The sequence below is a fragment of the Lepidochelys olivacea genome, assembly GCF_965140295.1.
Source record: "Lepidochelys olivacea isolate rLepOli2 genome assembly, chromosome: 7".
Classification (NCBI taxonomy): domain Eukaryota; kingdom Metazoa; phylum Chordata; order Testudines; family Cheloniidae; genus Lepidochelys; species Lepidochelys olivacea.
In genome coordinates, this window is record NC_140417.1 from 115,703,268 (window position 1) to 115,722,586 (window position 19,319).

Below are 19,319 nucleotides of genomic sequence, written 5' to 3' on the forward strand. Positions count from 1 at the left end.
AATTCAAGACAGGTCACCAGGATCCCTCAGTCACTATCTGATGATAGGTTTATTTGAAATAAGTGAGTCAGTCCAGTTGCTGAGGGGCAGAGGTTTATTAAAGTCATTAATCACCATCACCACACTGGCATTACAGTTGTTGACACCCTCCAAGACTGAAAAATGATAATGTCATGGAAACTGAAGGCTCTAGAGATGGTTCTTCCAGAACAAGATGCCTGCATGTTGGCACAGTGAAGACTTTTGTACATCTTTGAATAGCCTTATTAAGAACTGTACAAGAATATCAAGGTGAAATTAGTTGAGAGCATTAATATTCCTTCATCAGATGAGCAATAACCCCAGTTCTCTACTTTCAGTTTTACTTGTCCCCCTCCTCCCCAACCCTCTCCATCACCCCTGTTAAGAATCATATTACTAGACATAGCTTACTGACCAAGCACAGAAGAAATCTTTGTAAATAATACCTAAAGTTTATAAAACAAAAAATAAAAGCTGTTTCATTGAACTGGTCCCTAAGGAATCTCAATTCAGATGATGATAACCCCTTAGACTGATTATAAATGAAGCATATTAACTCTTCTTTTTCACTCTTCTCTCTAAGAAGAGGGAATCATCACTGGTAAGTTTCACATAGAAATAATTCCATCCAGCCGCTCTATTATTCTCACTCTCTCTCTCTCTCTCTCTCTCACACACACACACACGCCATAAATTTTCTCAAAGTGCAAGCAGAGGGGAGTGGATTTTCCAGATCCCTAGAGGTACCTAAGGCTTTACTACTGAGCCAGGTTACTCTACAGCTTAGCTTCCCTTTAAAAATTCAGTTTGGGGCTTGGATAACACTAGAGTAATCTTTTGTATCTCCTTCCCCTTTCTCACAACCCCTGTGTGTCATATCTAATTAACTGATATTAAAACTGATATAATTTACTGAATGGGAATCCATGGCTAGTCTCCTCCCACATGAGAGACCCACAAAGGAGGACACAGGTATGGAAAAACCTCATGAGATTCTTGAATTTTCCTGACAGTGTGTCTGTAAGAGCGAGTATTTTGGGGACGGGGAGCAACTAACAGTACAAAGACAGGAAAGGCCACACAACTTCAGTAATCTGGAGAGTATGCAGTACCCTGCTGATCCCACCACAGCTCCTGGCCCCAACTAGCAACATGGCTCCTATAGGAGATTTTTGCAGAGGATGGTTATAAAGAGAACGGCCATTCCTCTGTTCCTTCCACACAGGGCACTTGTTGAGCATACAGTGATATACCAGGGGCATTCTCAACCTTTTGCATGAGAAGAGGTGATCAAAGGGTGGAGAGTCCCCTACATGCACAAACACAGTAATAAATCCACATGGCCCTCTTTCACCTTTAGTCTAAGTCATTTTGTAAGTAAAAACCTGTCAATAGTCCAGATTTCATCCCCATCTTTAAAGTGATTAAAATAAACTTCTCTTCTCCCCAAGAAAAGCGTGTTTGACAATGATTGAAGACAGGTGACATGCAACAAGACCTTTTCATAGTAAGAAACGAACCCAGTACAGACGTTTTAATGTAATATGCTCCTCTGAATTAGGGCCGAAAATGGTTTAATTGCTACCAAACAATGAAGAAAATCAGTTTAAGAAGAGAGTTTGAAATTTGTCAGGTCAGCTTCATCGTGTCCATATGAACAGTAAAACTGCCTTCGGCACCTATTCTCCTCTGAACCTGTGCTGAAAACAGTTCTATTACTAGTGAGAACAAGATTAAAATGATTTCAGAAATGTCAAACAACTTGTTTGCAATCAGTCAATTTCCTGTTGTAGATGGGGCTTAAGTTTGACTAATTCTTTTTTTAAAAGTAGATGCAGCTCCAAGCTGCATTTTATTTTACATCTGCTCAAAACACAATTTGTAAATACGCAAGAGAAAACACTGTCTTGCTATTTTACAAATCAATTGAAAACATGATGTATCAGCAACAAGGTGGTGCAGAAGAGTTCACCTAGATATCTGAATTAAACCAGAAAATGAAAGGGGATTCAGGCTCACATATATCTGGCACTACCTAATCCGTTTGGCAAATGTTCTTTTGTTTCCCACATAGTACTATGGATGCCAGTAAGGGTGCACAAGAGTGGACTAGGGGTGGGAGCATGAAAGTAGTATCTGATAACTCAGGATTCGACTGGTGTACTTACTACCATGGTCCAGGTCAATGTTTCTGGATTCAAATGGTACTTTATTACTAAAGTCACATGACAAAAAGCTAACTCCAGCTGACATAACCCTCCTTGATATGGCCTCGCTGACAACCTTTTAAGTATTTTTAAAGCTTATTGATAGGAGCTGTTTTTGTAATATTCATCACAATTGGAAAGACTTCCCCCCGTTACAAGTTTGGGGGAAAAAAAAAATCAAGCTATTGGCCAAAATGTAGCTATGCTACAATAGTGCAAGAACGTCAAAATAGTTTTTTTTACTGTAACAGTTAAAATCCTTGCATAACGTATTTGTCCACAATGCTACCTTCTTCTCTACATATCTTCCATTTAAGTTTCCTTTGATATTCAAAGTGTTCTATTGTCGTTTTTACTTCAGCAATAGTTATGGGGCGTTAAAGGAATGATTATTGTTTCATGTATTGATTTTTTTGTACTTCAGATTTGTGTTTCAGTACAGAAGTCTCCACCAGGGTCAAGGCCCCATTGTACCGGGCACTCTACAGAAACATACAAATTGAGTCCCTGTCCCGAAGAGCTCATAATCTAAGTCAAGACAGCAAGTGACATATGAAGGGTGCCGTGGGAACAATCAGCTACAGTACATACAATGTTTTAATATTATACAGTGACCATTGATAAAAACACTGAGAAACAAATGTACTGGAATGCTTCCACAGTACTTTGAATGTGTAAAATGGTATGTACAAGCAGAGTATGCGCACACAAGAAAATTAGCGTATAGATCAAGACAAAAATGTAGCTTATGTGCCCTCTTTATCTGTGTAAACTGTGGTTGTAGGGTTTTTTATTTACGCAAATACCCGAACTGGGACAGCTGGCACTAACAACTATTTATATTCCTACAGAGAAGCGTTCTTTATGTAGAATACTGTCCACTAAATTTCCAGTTAAAGTACCTCTCAGTTAGGTGAGGTATCTTGTAGCTCTGCACATTATTCGGTGCTGAATGGGAAGCTCATTTAGTAAGGAGACCTGCAAGATTTATTTCATGAAGGCACCAACAGTCATAGAGCAGTTTGGGGTGGCTAGCTCAACTTTGGCACTGCACGCAGAAGGAAAGTATTTTCCAGTGAGAAAATTCTCCACAGTACATGCAGCCAGTATTGCAAAATGCACATGTGAAAGCAATGTGGACTGGAAGTAAAAAATAAAAATTACATAACATGCACATACGTAGACTTCCTAGAGTGGAGGAAAAAATATTTATGTTTACCTTTGGAACATGCTGAAATAAAACCTCGTGACCCTGCTCTGTTTAGCCACAGAAAAGATATAACAATAGAGGCAACAGTCCAAAGTGCCCCCATTAAAGTTTTGTCTCAATCCAATCCTGAGGGAATAATGGTAGACAAACGTCCTACGTCTGCTGTTCTTTGGAACGCATGCTGGCAGTTTTAGATAGATCTGTTCAGCCCAGTTTTGAGTAATGGTTATTTGGTACTCATTTCTGTAACATGGATACTTGTTTGCTAGAAACTGAACAACAACCTAGCATGCTGACCAATATCTCCTTGTTTCCTTGTACTTCCCTGTCTATCTGCTATCTCTTGTCTCCGACTGTACACTCTTTTGGAAGGAGGTTTTTTGTTTTGTTTGCAACAGCACCTAGCACAATGGGGTCCCGGTCTATGACTGGGGCTGCTAGACTTTATAGTAATACAAATAAATTAATAATAATTTTCAGTTAGTGCTAATTCTGAATTAGAACTTGCGGCCAACACCAATTTAGGATGGATTCAGATGAAAAGGGTCAGTATCCCATTATCTGTGCCAGCCAGTTCTATAAAAATCAGTGTTTAAAGGGATATTGTCAAACAGAGAAAAGTGTTTTTTTTTAATTAAGCATGCTCTATTTTTCTCTGAGGTATTACTATCTAAGAACAGTAACCAAAAGTTTACAGAAAAAGACTTTTTTTCCCACTTTTAGACTTCTGAGCATTTGATAACAAAGCCAGTCATAGTCTCTTGTCACTATTCAGGTGGGTCCTTCACACAGCATGCAGGGAGAGAAAAAGAACATTAACAAATGCAACTGGAAAACCAAAGACAGTGGCAGAAGGACTGAGAGGCAGATATAGTAACTGAAGCCACTTGTAAGTGAGTGGATTTCAAGTTGAGTGCTACTTTAAGAGATGGCCCCAGGGCTTTAGTTAAGAGATTTTCTGCAAAGCAAAAAACAAGCAGCATGCAACTCCACATTTGGCCACAAGATAGAGCCCTTTAGATAAGCTATGCCTTACCATGGCACACATGAGCTGCAAGTTTCAGAGTAGCAGTTGTGTTAGTCTGTATTCGCAGAAAGAAAAGGAGTACTTGTGGCACCTTAGAGACTAACCAATTTATTTGAGTATAAGCTTTGGTGAGCTACAGCTCACTTCATCAGATGCTGAGCTGTAGCTCACGAAAGCTTATGCTCAAATAAATTGGTTAGTCTCTAAGGTGCCACAAGTACTTCTTATAAGCTGCAAGCACATTCCACAATATAAACAAGTAGTGATATTTTACATTACCTTTAGCATTACAGATTCAACAGCAATAAAGGTTCACTCCTAGCTGATACTCACTAGGATGTATTTCATTTTAAAAGAGCTATTAACACTAAAGTTTACCTACATTACTTGTATCCACATAAAAGGGCAGTGTAAGAGTTTATTGATGGTATTTTTAGTATGAAACTTTAATATAGCTTGACCTTTTATGGGCCAGCTTCTCAGGTCCTTACTCATGATGAATAGTATCCTACTACACAAGTAAGGAACTTACTTGAAATTAATGGGATTCCTTAGGAATAAGGTGCTGTACAACTCAAGTCATGATATCAGAATCAGACCCTCAATGGCTGAAATTTCTTAAACTGTGAGAGGCGACTAATAAAAAACGATACCATCTGCATCTGCCCCTGTATCTATTCAGAGTCCCATGGAATCTGCTTACTTGAATGACAAAAATAAGTTATTGTTTTTAAGTTTCATTAGTCCTGCAGAGCCAACACAGCAAAGAGTGAGTGAGTTAGATGGTGTTCCTTCTCGGGCATCATTTATTGCAACTACAGAGCTATCCGTTACATTTGTGCAATCCTACTGAAAACTGTGAAGGTGCACAGGGATTGCTAGGGGCATAATCTGAATTTAAAACTGCACAGATGCATATGGAAGATTAGTTCGGACTGCATGATCTTTGTTGCAGAGATGTGTAGAAAAGAACAGTCAGATTTTGAAAGCTCAGGTTCAGCTAGCAAGGCTGGCACCAAGAAAAAAAAACAACAACATGTATTTGTGATCCGTTCATATGTGATCTGGAAGTTAGCTTATGAGGCACAATCAACAAAACCCTGCAAGGCTGTTTTTAGAGTCACCTTTTAGAGTGTGACTGCACTAGGTTAAAAGATTCATATAATTTCAAAATATACTTCAAGACTTAGCAAGTGTAGAACATTTATGAATGTTTACAAGAAGTATCATCCGATCATCAAGATGCCCAGTGACCATATGACAATGTCACACAATGAGGTAAAGGAAACCATTCACAGTCCAGTGTCAACCCAGTCTCTCGCCACTTTGCCCAGCACAACCTAAATACAAGTGGACTTTCCATCTGGAAATAGTCTGCCATCACTCAACCTAAATGCCCTCTCCTTTATAAATAAAGGATCTAACAGTCTGCAGAATTAATGCATCCTGCTCTTAAGTTTTAAGAATGTTGCCAAAATGTTGGTTTCAATAACTGCTTGAGCTGGGGTAAGTTTTCAGGACTCTGTCAGGCATACAAAAAAGTTGACAGAATAGATTTTTTCATTACAAAGTGTATAAAATTGAACTTGCAGTCCCAGTTATGTCATTCATTTTAAAGTTTGAGAGACGTGCTGATCCAGATGCTTTATGCAATTCACTTTGGAGAGACAGTATTAGTCTTAAATCAGCTTTCACATCCTTCTACTTAAATTACATAGGTAAGTGGCCAAGAGAGGGCCATCCACAGCTATAATCATTACATTACAAAACATGGAAGAGAACTGATTAAGACAGACTCGTGCTTTGGTTTAAAGTCCTCTCAGTTTAAAAATCAGACAAAAATCTTCTGAGCCCCTGTGTTTAGTCCCAAAATGAAGTACTAGGCTCTAGCCCCGGTATTCTGCTGATTGATAAATACCCGCTTACAGCTTCGCTTTCCCTCACCCAGTAAGGAAGGGTAGGAGTAGCCAACGTAAATGGGATCCAGGTTGAGTTTCCCTTATAAAGAACGATGTCTAAATCTGTCAGCTTACATGTGCATGCTTCTTTTGGAAGAGCAGTGAACCTCAAGAAGTGAGTCTGTAAGACAATCCTGCTCATAAACTGCCAACAGTGTTCCCAGTTAGAAACTTACCCTCAGCTGCAGTAAAGTGAATTTTCCAGATGTCATCTAGCGCTCCTATTAGGCTGTAAACTCTTTGCTTACAACCAACAGATCACAACTCAATCAAGATGATTTTCACCAGAGTATTCAAAAGGCATTTCCATTTCAATGAAAATTTTCAGCTGTTTTCCCCCCAGTCACTATGCTATTAGAGCAGCTCAAAAAGCCAAGAGAATTTATGCCGCATTTTCCTCCCTTGTCTCCTCGAACGCACAGCCAAACCTTGGTTACATAAACTTTCCTGAAACTTCACCTTTGGGTAAAGAGCAAGACTGAAAGAATCTCAGCCCAGTAAGTGAAAACCTGTGAAAGTTATCAGTGTCTGAAAACAAGTATTAGAATGCAAATGCTTGTGCCACCTTAGCTATAGTGGCGTGTCAGTGAACTGAACCATTCAGCTCTCTTAACATACTTCTAATCATAACTATTGCTTTTTTCATTCTCTTTTCCATCCTTTACTCTTTTCCTCCACTTTTCTGGTAAATTTCCTGCTTGTTTTTTTCCATCACTTCGATCTATTCCCTCTTTTCTTCTCTCTCTCTGCGCTGTTTGTATTCCCTCATCCCCATCCCAGGCTCTTCCATCACTTATTTTCTATTGCTTAGTCATAGGCCCCCACTCTAATTCCTTCTCTTCCCCCAAGCAACCATGTTTCATCATTATAAAGATCCCAGTCTGTTCTCAGTGGGCCCTCACCTTGTACTCAATTCCAGTTTCTCCCTTTCTTCTCCCTGTGAAGGTGACATAGCCAATCTCCCTTCTCTTAGCTGTTTAGAGCATGGCAGGCGGTGAGAAAGGGGCAAGGAGTTTCCATGGGAACACAGAGGGTTCTCAACATACATAGTAAAGTTCACTCCTCAACTACAGATAGCACTGTCTGTCAGCCTGGTGCTCAAACCTTGGGATGCAATGGAGCATTAAGCTGCTTATCCTATAGAGTCACATGTATTACGTACACCCAGAAAGAAATAGCAGGTGGCTTTGAAGTGTTCAGCCAGCCCTTTTAGAAGCAATTTTGTGTGTACACAAGTCCGTTCACTATTTCTAAGTCAAAAGAAACAGGACTGGTGGCTTGCAGGCCATAACACAAGCACCCGGACAGGAGAACCATGCTAGTTTGCATTTGGTACCTGAAAGATCCACTGAGGCTAACTGATTTGCAAAATAGTCAATGAGCATCCAAACATAAAAGGAAAAGAAACCATGGACATTGAGTAATGAAGTGAAGTTGAGATTCATTTCATTTAAAAAGTGTAGTTTATAACTGGTAACATGATACTTCGTACTAGTCTCATAAGTTTATAATACCCTATAAAATTAAGTGACTTCTCACAGTATAACTACAACGGTCTGCTATTGAGTCCTTGCCAAGAAGCGGGGCTAGAAGAGTGTGGACAGAGAGAGAGACTGGGTGGGGGACAGGGGACACACAGTGGTAGGAGCAAGGGTTCTGCAGAGTTTAACTGGGACTGCAGACTAGCAAACAATTAGGGAGGTTCTTTCCCACATAAGAACTCTGCACAGATATTATTGCATTTGTGGACAGGGAGAGGAGAGCTCTTTTCACCCTTGCCTGAGTTAAGACTGTTCTCTCCCCCAAAGTCTGCCCATGTGGAGTTGATTGAAGAAAGTTGGGGAAATGGAAGAAAGTGATTACTTCACTCTGAACACAGTTACACTAAGATACTTTTTGTCTTAAATGCCATCCTTTATCATACGTAAATATACTCACAAAATCAGCTTCAAGTTTTCCTATTTCTTGTTTGTAGCTCCTCATTCTGCTGCTATACATTCCTCGGCTTTGGGCGGGAATTTCTCGAACTTCAAGTTCCATCTGTTCAAGCTAGTAATTGAAAAACAGGAGAGAGACTTAAGTTTATTTTATGTCCATCTACATCCTTGTTTTGTTCACATTTATTTATGAAATTTCAGTGACAGCCTCTAGCTTTCAGCATGATCTTCTGATTACTTGTTCCTCCTTCTTGCTGATGCTCAAGGAAACGGCACAAAGTCAGAGTGAATCAGAAGTAATTAGAACCCAGGAATGGTGTAGTTACTAATTATTTGCTCTACCCATTGGACTATGCAGCCTCCTTAGTATGCTACTGCCTGTTTAGGAATGGTATTTTGCTACAGTGAAGAATCCATTATCTGCTTTTTAAAATACTGCTTTCAGTTCACTTGAAAAAAAAAAACACAGAAAAAAATTGTACCTTTCCATAATAGCGGTAGGCATGCTGGACAATAGTTACTCATTTTCCACTGATCTCAGCCAGGCAGTATGGCATGGGAAGAAAAATGTCTTCCATTTTGGTAAAGTCCCAACCTAGTATTTGCAGAATTTGGTAAGAGACAGATAAGCATTTATACAGAAAAAACTCTTTCCGGTGAGATTTCAGTAACATGCCACAGGAAAGGCACCTGATTTAATCAGTGGGTTTACAAAATAGTCATTTAAAAGCCATTCAAGCCTGATCTATTCAGAACACATATGCTACTGAATGGGAAGTTGGTCAGCATAGTTTCACTAAATAGTTTTCTGGTAAGAAAGAAAGAAATATATAAAGCAAGTTTTACTTCTATATTATTCTTTGTCTTAGGCCTAACTTTCCAAAACTGAAAGTTAGTGGTTGTAATTTAAATGGCTTGCATACTACCAGTTTCAGTGGACAGCTAAGAAAATCTGTCATGTGAAACCTCGTCTCAACTATAGAGATACTCAGATTTAAAAGATCAAAGGGAAAACACCTATGAAATGCAACTGGAAAGAATCTTTGTTCCTTTTAACAAATAAGCAAACAAAAAAGAGCGACCAGGCCACCAAGCAAATTCTGTTGCACTGTAACCTGTTTCTCTGCTCAACCTCAGATCCTTTTACTCAAGTCCTACGTACCATCCAGGAGAGTTGAAGATCACTATCCTGGGACATTTAGGCCCAATCACAAAACCAATAGTGCAGTTTTTCATAACAAATTTTCAAATGAGACCCTAGAAAGGGAAGGGGATTGACTAGATGGGCCTGACAGGGGTTCCACCAAAACATTTATCAAAGCTGTGTATGGAATACGGCTCGCCTTAAAAGTAACTTCCAGGATTTGGATTTCAGTAACTGTTTATCTCAGTTTGATTTAGTGTTCCTCCAAGAAATTTGGTTTCTAAGTATGAGTCCGATTCACGGGGCTTTGAATCTGTATTTGAATTGAGGGTGTTAAGCATGCAAAGAGGGGTAAACCTGCAAATGGTCTTGCCCTGCTCATCTCTAAGTTAAATGTTATAACTAGTAAATAACACCAGGCAATCCCTATTTTCAAGCCTCTAGTATTATTTTCCCAAATAAATGTACTCCATTAGCCCTGCATATACATTTGCCCCTTTGAGCTACCCTTTCTATAGTGCCTTTCTGAGTAGGGCTTGAATCTCTCATTGATTTGCTTATGGAAAAGTTTTCATCAGCAATCTTTGTTCTTTTGGGAATTTTTTATGACCAACCAAGTTCTGGGGATAAGGAATATTTTTAGTTTTTCCCGTACCTCATTTAACAGGGTGTGATCTTCACTTCCCCCAGACATGCTAAGGACAAGGTAAGAAATACTCCAGGCTGTAAATTTTCTGTAATTTTAAGTGATTTTGCCTGGAGACTTTGAATGGTAGGGATGGTAATGATCTGGAGGGTCATTTTACACTCATCTTCTAGATGGGGCAATGTGTTTGACTATATTGCAATTTCTATTTTAAGGTGGTCTCGTTTCTCTAGTTTTATAGTGGCTTTTACAGACAGTGATCATCAACACCTGGAGGTGAATTTCTGCCCTTCAGCCACGTTTTCCCAAAGGGATTTTGACAGATTGTTTTACTCCTAATTTTGAAAGTGTAACTCAAGGTATATTAAGTGGAATCTGTTATTTGGAACAGTGATTAGGGCACAAACCTAGGACTTAGGAGACCAAGTTCAGTTCCCTACTCCACCAAAAGGCTTTAAAAAGACTTCTTATATCACCATTGGCAAGTCACTTAGGGAATTAATATAGACACTATCCGTAAAAATAGGGTTTCTAACATTTGCCAACTTTGCAGAGATGCTGTGGATAAATATATTAAAGATTGAAGCAATTTGAGATCTAATGAGAAGCACTAGATTGCAGTAGTAGTAAAGCCTCAAGTCGGAGAGAAGCTCGTACCCAGTGATGTGTCAAGTTTTGAAGAATCAGCTTTTTGGATCTTAATTCTCGAGCACAAACACAAACTGAGATTGTTAAATTACAGGATGACTACCATTTAAAAAAAAAAAAAAGATCTTTTATCCTTTAGAAGATAAGAGAATCTGTCATGACTCGGATTGCTTCAGTTTACAAAAAACAGTTTCAGATTGCAAGGGCTGTGAGAAATAATAGTTCCTCTTATCCTATTAAGACATTAGTTATCCTTAGAAACAACTATAAAAAAATGCTGAATAAGAAAAAATTGGATCATCAAAAGGTCCTTTGGAAGAAATGTGAATTCACTGCCACAAACAAACCAAAATCTCCTCTATTTTGGATGATGGCAGCAATGGTCTACTACAAGACTAATGGAAAAAATGGGCGTTCTTTCCAAAGCATGTCTGGGGTGAAACATTTTTCTGCCTTGTATAATAATAATCCATCTATTAACCCTTTGGTTTGGTCTACCTTGATGGACCTCACCTGCTATCCTTATCCAGAATGGCCGACAGTCTCCACCATGGAAATCAGAATTTTGATAAACCCAATATAATAAAGGGACGATTTTATCCCAGCAGAAGTCTGTAAGGACTATACTGTTTGATGGGCCCCTGCGTTAGCAAAATTATTTACTAATAAAAATAAATAGGGATTGTACTTCCCCACCAAAGGTGACAAATGACCCTAGAAATTATTGACCTATTTACCTTTTAGACATGGTTTTTAATATCCATACCAAGTATCTCCTGTGGAGATTAGAGGACTGGAAAGAGCTGTAATTTATTTGTTGAGGAACAAGCCGATTTCAGGAAGGACTGCTCTACCAACAGTTATTTTGCCCTCTCTGACCCAATTTATAAACTTTGTTCCTCCAAGAAGGGAAGTTTTATTCAGCCTTTGTTGATCTGAGATCAGATTTTGATTCCATTAAGAGAGATTTCAGAGTAACAGCCATGTTAGTCTGTATTCGCAAAAAGAAAAGGAGTACTTGTGGCACCTTAGAGACTAACCAATTTATTAGAGCATAAGCTTTCGTGAGCTACAGCTCACTTCATCAGATGCATATCGTGGAAACTGCAAAAAGTCTGCTGCAGTTTCCACGATATGCATCTGATGAAGTGAGCTGTAGCTCACGAAAGCTTATGCTCTAATAAATTGGTTAGTCTCTAAGGTGCCACAAGTACTCCTTTTCATTAAGAGAGAGTGTTTCTGGGATAAATTTGTGAGGATTTGCATAGTTTTTAAGTTACTCTCTCTTTTGAGAACCCTCCATAGCCAAACAATGGCCAGGGTTAAAGATATGATCAGTTAGGGTGAAAAGTTGAGCTATCTCCATCATTATGGGAGTCTGTGAGTTGCTTATTGGCTCTCACTTTCTTTAGTTTTCACATTAAATGAGCTTGCAGCAGTTTTAGAGGGGGAACAGTATATCCTGCTCAAAATTTTGGATTAATCTGCATTGGTCCTTCTTTATGCAAACAACATGGTTTTGCTGTCCCAAACTATATATAAGCATTGCATAAGTTTACATGCTTCGGTGAAAAAGAATGATGTTTCTTCCTTGCTGTCATCATGAGAGTAGACAAGCAGATTCCACCCCCCCAGCTGGTAACTTTTCATGAATATCGTTCGAGGCATGCAGTATATATACACACTATAACAGAGAAACAGATTTCATTCTGCAGCTATTAAATATAATCACATTTCATGCTTAATCAGATTTCAGCATACATGCTTACAAATATTGGTCTTTCAAATACAATCAAGGTGAGTGATGATAGATTTCAACATTTTTTCTTGAAAAGCATGAAAAAAGAAAACTGAAGGTAAACTTAAAAAGTATCTTTGCCCTACTATTACTTGTTCAATCATAATGCAATGGAAGCTAAAGGAAAAGTAGGTAACATGTAATCCTGGGAGATACAGTCTTTCAGTTCTTACAGTGCAATGGTGGAGACAGCTGTTCAGAATCATTCCCACAACAGAAGTATTACTGTCTACTCTTATTTCATAATCAGGAACAGATTATAAATTTAGACAATAGGAAAATATAGCTACATCTCTTGATTCATATATGTTTCAACTTAACCTACCCATACCCTCATTGGCTAAGAACAAAGCTTAGGAATAGACCACAGCAAGCTTAGAAGACCATACAGCACAACACTCCTGCCCATTTCTGGTACAAAACTTAGCCTATCAAAAGTGATGTGTCCTTTAGTTATTAGTTTTTAGAATATCTTGATAGTCAACTGCAAAAGAACAAAGAATGGGCAAATTACTGAAGTATGCTATAGGGCCAGTATACACTGCCTCCTCTCCCAAAGCTCTGTGCAGACTGATTCTCTCAGAATTTACTATGCATAGAGGAGGTTTCCCCCCCGCCCCAAACAAAATATCAGATTTACTGGGGAAAGAATTGGATGCCACAGGATGGATGCAGTGAGCAAATAAATCCGTGGTTCTCAGCCCGGGAGCCGCTTGAGACCCAATCACCTCACAGCTGCAGCCCATGTGACATCGTCACAGCCATACAGGTAGTATATATATTGTGTGGATGCAGCCCACATAACACACAGAGAGCTGCTTATGCAGCCCATAACAATAAATGGGTTGAGAATCCCTGAAACAAATTAAAAATACAACCGGTAACAAAATGCTTTATCTCAACCAGGAGCAAGAGTTACACATTTTACCCAATTTTCCTACTTTTTTAAAAAACAGATTTCTAATGCAGTAATTCATGACAATCACATACTTGCACATGATAGGTATCCAATAATATGCTCTATTTGGTGTCTGTCCTTGTACTGTGTACCAGCTGCCTTCTCCTGCAGGTAACAGCAGACCTGCTCTCCTCTAGTCAATGCAGCTTAAGGAGAGAAGCACCCCAATATTCAAAGAATCATGAATGTTTTGCAGCTTTCTGCTACTAAGTACACACACTTGACAAATACTGGCGCTATTAAAGCAAATTAAACTACTTGGTAGCATGTGCCATGGAAAGTGCCTACTTATTCCTGATGAAAACGCAGCGACAGACAGCACCCTATGCAAGTACAGATATGGTAGTATTAATACTTCATAAAGCCAACCTGGTGATATAACTACTAGCAGAATTAGCCCATACAAGTGGAATCTGGCATTTGAACATAATAAAAAAACAAATACAAATAAATACTCCCACAGCAGGTTCAAAAGGAGCTTCTTTTTACATGTCTCCCTTCCTCGTTACATCATGAGCTTTCCTCGTTAGATCATTTAGCTTCACCCACAGACCAAAAATATGCTTGACATTGGAAGTTAATCCAGAGTCTATCCAAAATGAGTGAGCCTTACTCCTAACACCAGGTAGGTACCATAGTGGTAAGTGACAAAGATGCATAGATAAAACCAAGGCTTCTCAGTTACTTGCTGTTCTTACAAAAAGCCTTCCACATGTTGGTTAGTGCTGGAGTAGAGTCACAAAGAGGACTTGGGATTCCTTACCGAACAGTTCAACAACTGCTTTTAGACTATTTATTGGAATAACAGATTACCAAATATCATATTAGTGTCCTTCCAATTTTTTTCAGGCAAAAGAGTACGTAATGATTGCAGGTCCCTCAAATAGCCATTTAAAAAAGAAAATCCACTAGTGTCCTCTGTGCTAGTAATGTCAAATATCCAGATTTTTTTTACCATGATGTTGTTGTCATAAATATATACATTTATATTTAGGTCCAAAGTTATCCTTTTCATTTCATAATGTCACGATCAGCAGGTCATTCCTTTATGACATTTACTGAGCAACAAATTCTTATCCAATGTTAACCAATTTATTCTCAGAGAGGATAATACCTTCTGCATAAAAGGTTAATTTCTTATCTGCGAACAATGATTTCTCAAAGCCAGCAGCGAGAGAGACTTCACAGAGGCCTACAGCTCCATTAGTGGCAGTTTCTCTCTTAGTTGCACAGAATTACGCAAACAAATTGTTCAGGCCTGGTTTTTTTCAGCATTTTATGTGAACTGTAATACTGTTTGGATTCTAAAGACCTGAGGTAAACAATAAGCGTTTGGAGCAAACAAAACTAAGCCACACAAATACTATTTTCTAACAATATGAGAAAATTACTTTAGCACATTCTGAAATGCAACTTTATTAAATGTGAAATTTGTGTACTATACAGCCAGGTTATCATCACAGAAAGTAGATGCATATATAACCGGAGGGCTAACCTACATGCTATCTCTTGTGCTTCAGAAAGACAACCTCTTAATTCTCAAGTACCCTAGAATCATAAAAATGCAGGGCTGGAAGGGACCCGATAAGTCGTCAAATCTAACCCTCTGCTCAGAGGCAGGATCAAGTAAAATTAGACCATCCCTGACAGGTGTTTGTCCAATCTGTGCTTAAAAACCTCCAGTGATGGCGATTCCACAACCTCCATGGGAAGCCTATTCCAGAGCTTAAACTATCTTTATGAAGTTTTTCCTAATATCTAACCCTGTGGTTTTCAATCTGTAGTCCACAGTCCCATGGAGCTCTGCAGACTACGTCTAAAATTTCCCAAAAGGGTCCACACCTCCATTCAAAAATTTTTATGGGTCCACAAGTGAAAAAGGTTGAAAACCACTGATCTAACCTAAATCTCCCTTGCTTCAAATTCATTACTTCTTGTCCTACTTTCAGTAGACACAGAAGAACTGATAACAATGCTCTTTAAAACAGCCCTTAACATATTTGAAGATGTACCAGGTCCCCCTTCAGTCTTCTTTTCTCAAGACTAAACATGCCCAATATTTTTAACCTTTCCTCAAAATAAAATTCTAGAAAACCTAACATATTTCTATTGCTGTCCTCTAGACTCTACGGTGCCCACATCTTTCCTGAAGCATGGCATCAGAACTGGACTACTGTGTTTTTTTGAAAGCATAAATACCATCAAAATAGCATTCCTACAGATAGAAAGTTAAGAGTATAACCTTTTACTTGAGAGATCATTTATTTTAGATCTCACCCTTGTTAAGGGAGTCTAGGAGGCTGAAAGAAATTACTTATCCAAAGCCAACTCTATTCAATCAGTTGGCATTGCACTTTGACCCAGCTAAAAGGCAGAAAATATTGGTTACCACAATTAACCCTTAGGCATCATAAATGGCATAAATAAAAGCACTGTCAAATTCTGTTACCAAGAAGGAAGCAAAATAAAGTGAATTAAAACAAGAAACATTTTTCCAACGATAGTGCTTTGATCAGACAGTACAACTGAGCAAATCTATGTACCAAGACTACAAGTGGTAGCAATTTAGGGCAATGGTTTGTTTTGTTTTTCTATGGTAGCCCTTAGTTTAAAAGGAAACTTTTTAAAATCAGTTCTGTTATTAGCAGTTTTTGTTCACATTGATTATTGAATCCAAGCCTTGGCATTAATCACAGACATGTTCGGTAATTGCTTAAAGCCAATAATTGCATTAAGCACCTGTCTAGTAGCATTAGTGAGGAGATCTAAAAACAAAAGCGTGAAAGAAAAATGAAGTACATTAAATTAAGATCATCACTAGGATGAAAATGTTAAAAGAGGATTTTCTTTTTAATCTTCAGGGAAAATATCATCCAAATTTGTATGTATTATGATGCACGGAGAAAAATAAGTCCATTAAGTCCATTTCTGCTCATTTCAACAAGTGATGGTAGAAAATTACTTTGCACAGAAAACCAAAATTTGAATGATTTGTCACCAAAACACTTACAATGTAATTGCCTTGTACTAATACTGTGAGGGAGAGAGAAAAAAAGAGAAGGTCTGTTATATACTTACATTGCTCCAATCATCATAATATCAGAGCACCTAGCAATCATTTAATTTATCTTTGGAACACACCTGCGAGGTAGGGAAATAATAGTATCACTCTTTCAGAATAAGGATACCGAGACAGAGCTATTAGGTAACTTTCCCAAGGTTACACAGAAAGTCTGTGGCTGAGTCAGGTATTGACCCCAAATCTCCCAAGTTCCTGCCTACGGTTCTATCCAAAGGAGGGATCTGACTGTGAAACAAGGGCTCCAGCTGTGTAAGCAAACATCATGAATTTGCTTTGGCCATATCACCCTCTTGTATCCCCATGCTCAGGAGTAAAAAAGCATTTCTAAAGTATCATAAAATGTATGACAAGAATATGACACAGTCCCAGCACTGGAGTGTGTACAATTTAAACAGAACTCATCAACTAGTGCTCATAACAAGCAGTAACAGGATCACTGACATAATTACTTAGAAAGGTTAGGAATGGAATCACTAAATTCAGCTCCATAGCCTAATGCTCAGGCTATATTTTTGAAACTAGTAGATCAAACTCATAATCCAATTGTAACAGGGAGCCCAAATCCCCCACAAGCAAACTGCTATTCACCATGTGGAAAAAACCAATCGCAGGTGCAATTGAATACCACATCTCATTGTCCCCTCAGCCACAACTTAAACTACACCCCAGACATTTAGGCAAAGAGAAACCGAAAGCTTGTTTTCTGGACTTGCAAAAAACAAAATTTATTTCCATTTATTATGAAGCTCCTTCCTGAGTAATTACTAGGATTCAACAGGGAGCCTTATTAGCTATACTGGGAAGAGGAGGAAGGAGGAAAAACAGTTCAGACAATTAGGAGCTTCCCTGACTTTGCCTGGCTTGAGAATTCATGAGAATAAGGGCCCATTTCAGCCACCAGAAGCAAGTACAGGCCATCCAGTGAGGTCAGTAGGAATCACATGTGCACAATAAAAGTAGAACCCAGCCCTTAGCCTAAAGAACAAGAATACAAGCAATAAGACTTGTATACTTTAGTTGAAGTGCTCCAAACCTCCCACACAAGGTGCACAGATGAAATTCTCATCATGCTACATATTACGAGAAGTTAATGCTTTGATGAAAGGCTAATATGACATTACTCATGTTGATATCAATCTAACAAACATTAGAAAAAGAATTTGCACTCTTATACTGCCTTCCATCCATGGATGTTATTACAAGCAGCATTTCCTCTCTCACACACACATACTCCTCTTACATAACTTGCTGCATAAATACATACAATAAATAACTGCCCTGAAATTCTGGGCACACCCAAGCCACATATCTGGATATTTACCATCTGAAATCCATTATTTCCTGTTCTAGCACTTATATTTTTCCTTCTTATAATTTCTGCATTATTTTTTATCATAAGAAATATGACTGTTGATCGTGGGAATACTATAAAACCCCATAGCTGTTTATTGGAATGTGGTGTCTCAGTATATCCAATATCTAGACAATGTCTTCTAGGATCAATATCCAGTACTACCACCAAATCCCAGTAAGATATCAGGCATCTCACTTAACAGCTCCGTGCCTCCATTTACCCAATATCTACTTCACAAGCATATTAGGCAGGTCATATTAACTAGGCTTTCTAGAGCACTTTACGATCTTCCAATGCTAAGGCATTACAGAAATACAAAACGTTACCACACACAGATTTCTAAAAACATACCTCAAAGCCCCTTTACCACATTTGAACATTCAAAAGAGAGGACACTCCACCCTGGGGTGGGGAAGGATTTGCTTGCACCCCGCACAAACTCCACGCCTTCCCCGCCCCCATTCCAACCCCTTCCCCAAAGTCCCCGCCCCAACTCTGCCCCCTCTCTGCCCCATTGGACCCCTTCCCCAAATCCCCGCCCCGGCCCTGCCTCCTCCCCTGAGCATGCCACGTTTCCCGTCCTCCCACCCAGCCGTGCAAAACAGCTGTTTCGTGGTGCAAGCATTGGGAGCTCGGGGGGAAAAGCGGGCACTCTCTCGAGTGATCAACATTCACTCTCTTTCTTGATCAATTCTTCTTTGGGGAAAAATAATAATGGCAAAATCCCAGACGTTTCTAGATATTTAAAAATTCCTCCCAGACGGCAATTTAAGAACCAAAAAGGGGGACATGTCCGGGAAAATACGGATATTGGTAACCCTACTAAAAGTCTACTACAAAGGTACAGAGAATATGTTACTTAACAGAAGATTGTACTGTTTGATACATTTCTGCTTGTGTTTCATATTCTAATAAAAGTCTCACATTACTATGGATAGGACATTATTTCTGAATACTGTATACGCTGAATATTACATTAATGGTACTTTCATTTATTTGTTCCACAGGAATTTTCATATAACATTCAAAATTCTGTGACGTACCAGCTCTCTTGCTTCTTCTAGCTGTTTCTCCACATTTGCAACCATCTGCTTCTTCTCATCTAAAATAGAATTATGAAGAGAGAAATAAAATTTTGCTCTTCCCAGCAAAAAAAAGTTATGTATACAATTTTAGAAAAACCTTATCTGTGCTAGTTCTTAGTATCTGACACAAAGGATCCTTTTTGGTGTAAAATTAGTGTATAAAATTGTGACATACTGTGGTGCAATCCAGATTAGTGAGGGGCTATGTCACTCCTGCCCTGAAACCTTGAGTGCCTTATAATAC

At 38.8% G+C, this 19,319-nt stretch overlaps 1 protein-coding gene across 9 annotated transcripts in view; it reads right to left on the reverse strand.

The window, feature by feature from the left end:
• Nucleotides 1-19,319, reverse strand: part of VTI1A (vesicle transport through interaction with t-SNAREs 1A) — a gene marked incomplete at its 3' end in the record, with an annotated part of 343,356 nt that overhangs the window by 314,271 nt on the left and 9,766 nt on the right. For all 9 annotated transcript variants that reach the window (XR_014712499.1, XM_084635045.1, XM_084635044.1 and 6 more), the window contains exons 2-3: nt 19,034-19,092; nt 8,362-8,472 (exon numbers count right to left, since the gene is read on the reverse strand). Coding sequence is in view for 8 of the 9 variants with exons in the window: in XM_084635045.1 (XP_084491171.1) it covers nt 8,362-8,472; nt 19,034-19,092 (170 nt within the window). The remainder of the gene's footprint in view (nt 1-8,361; nt 8,473-19,033; nt 19,093-19,319) is intronic.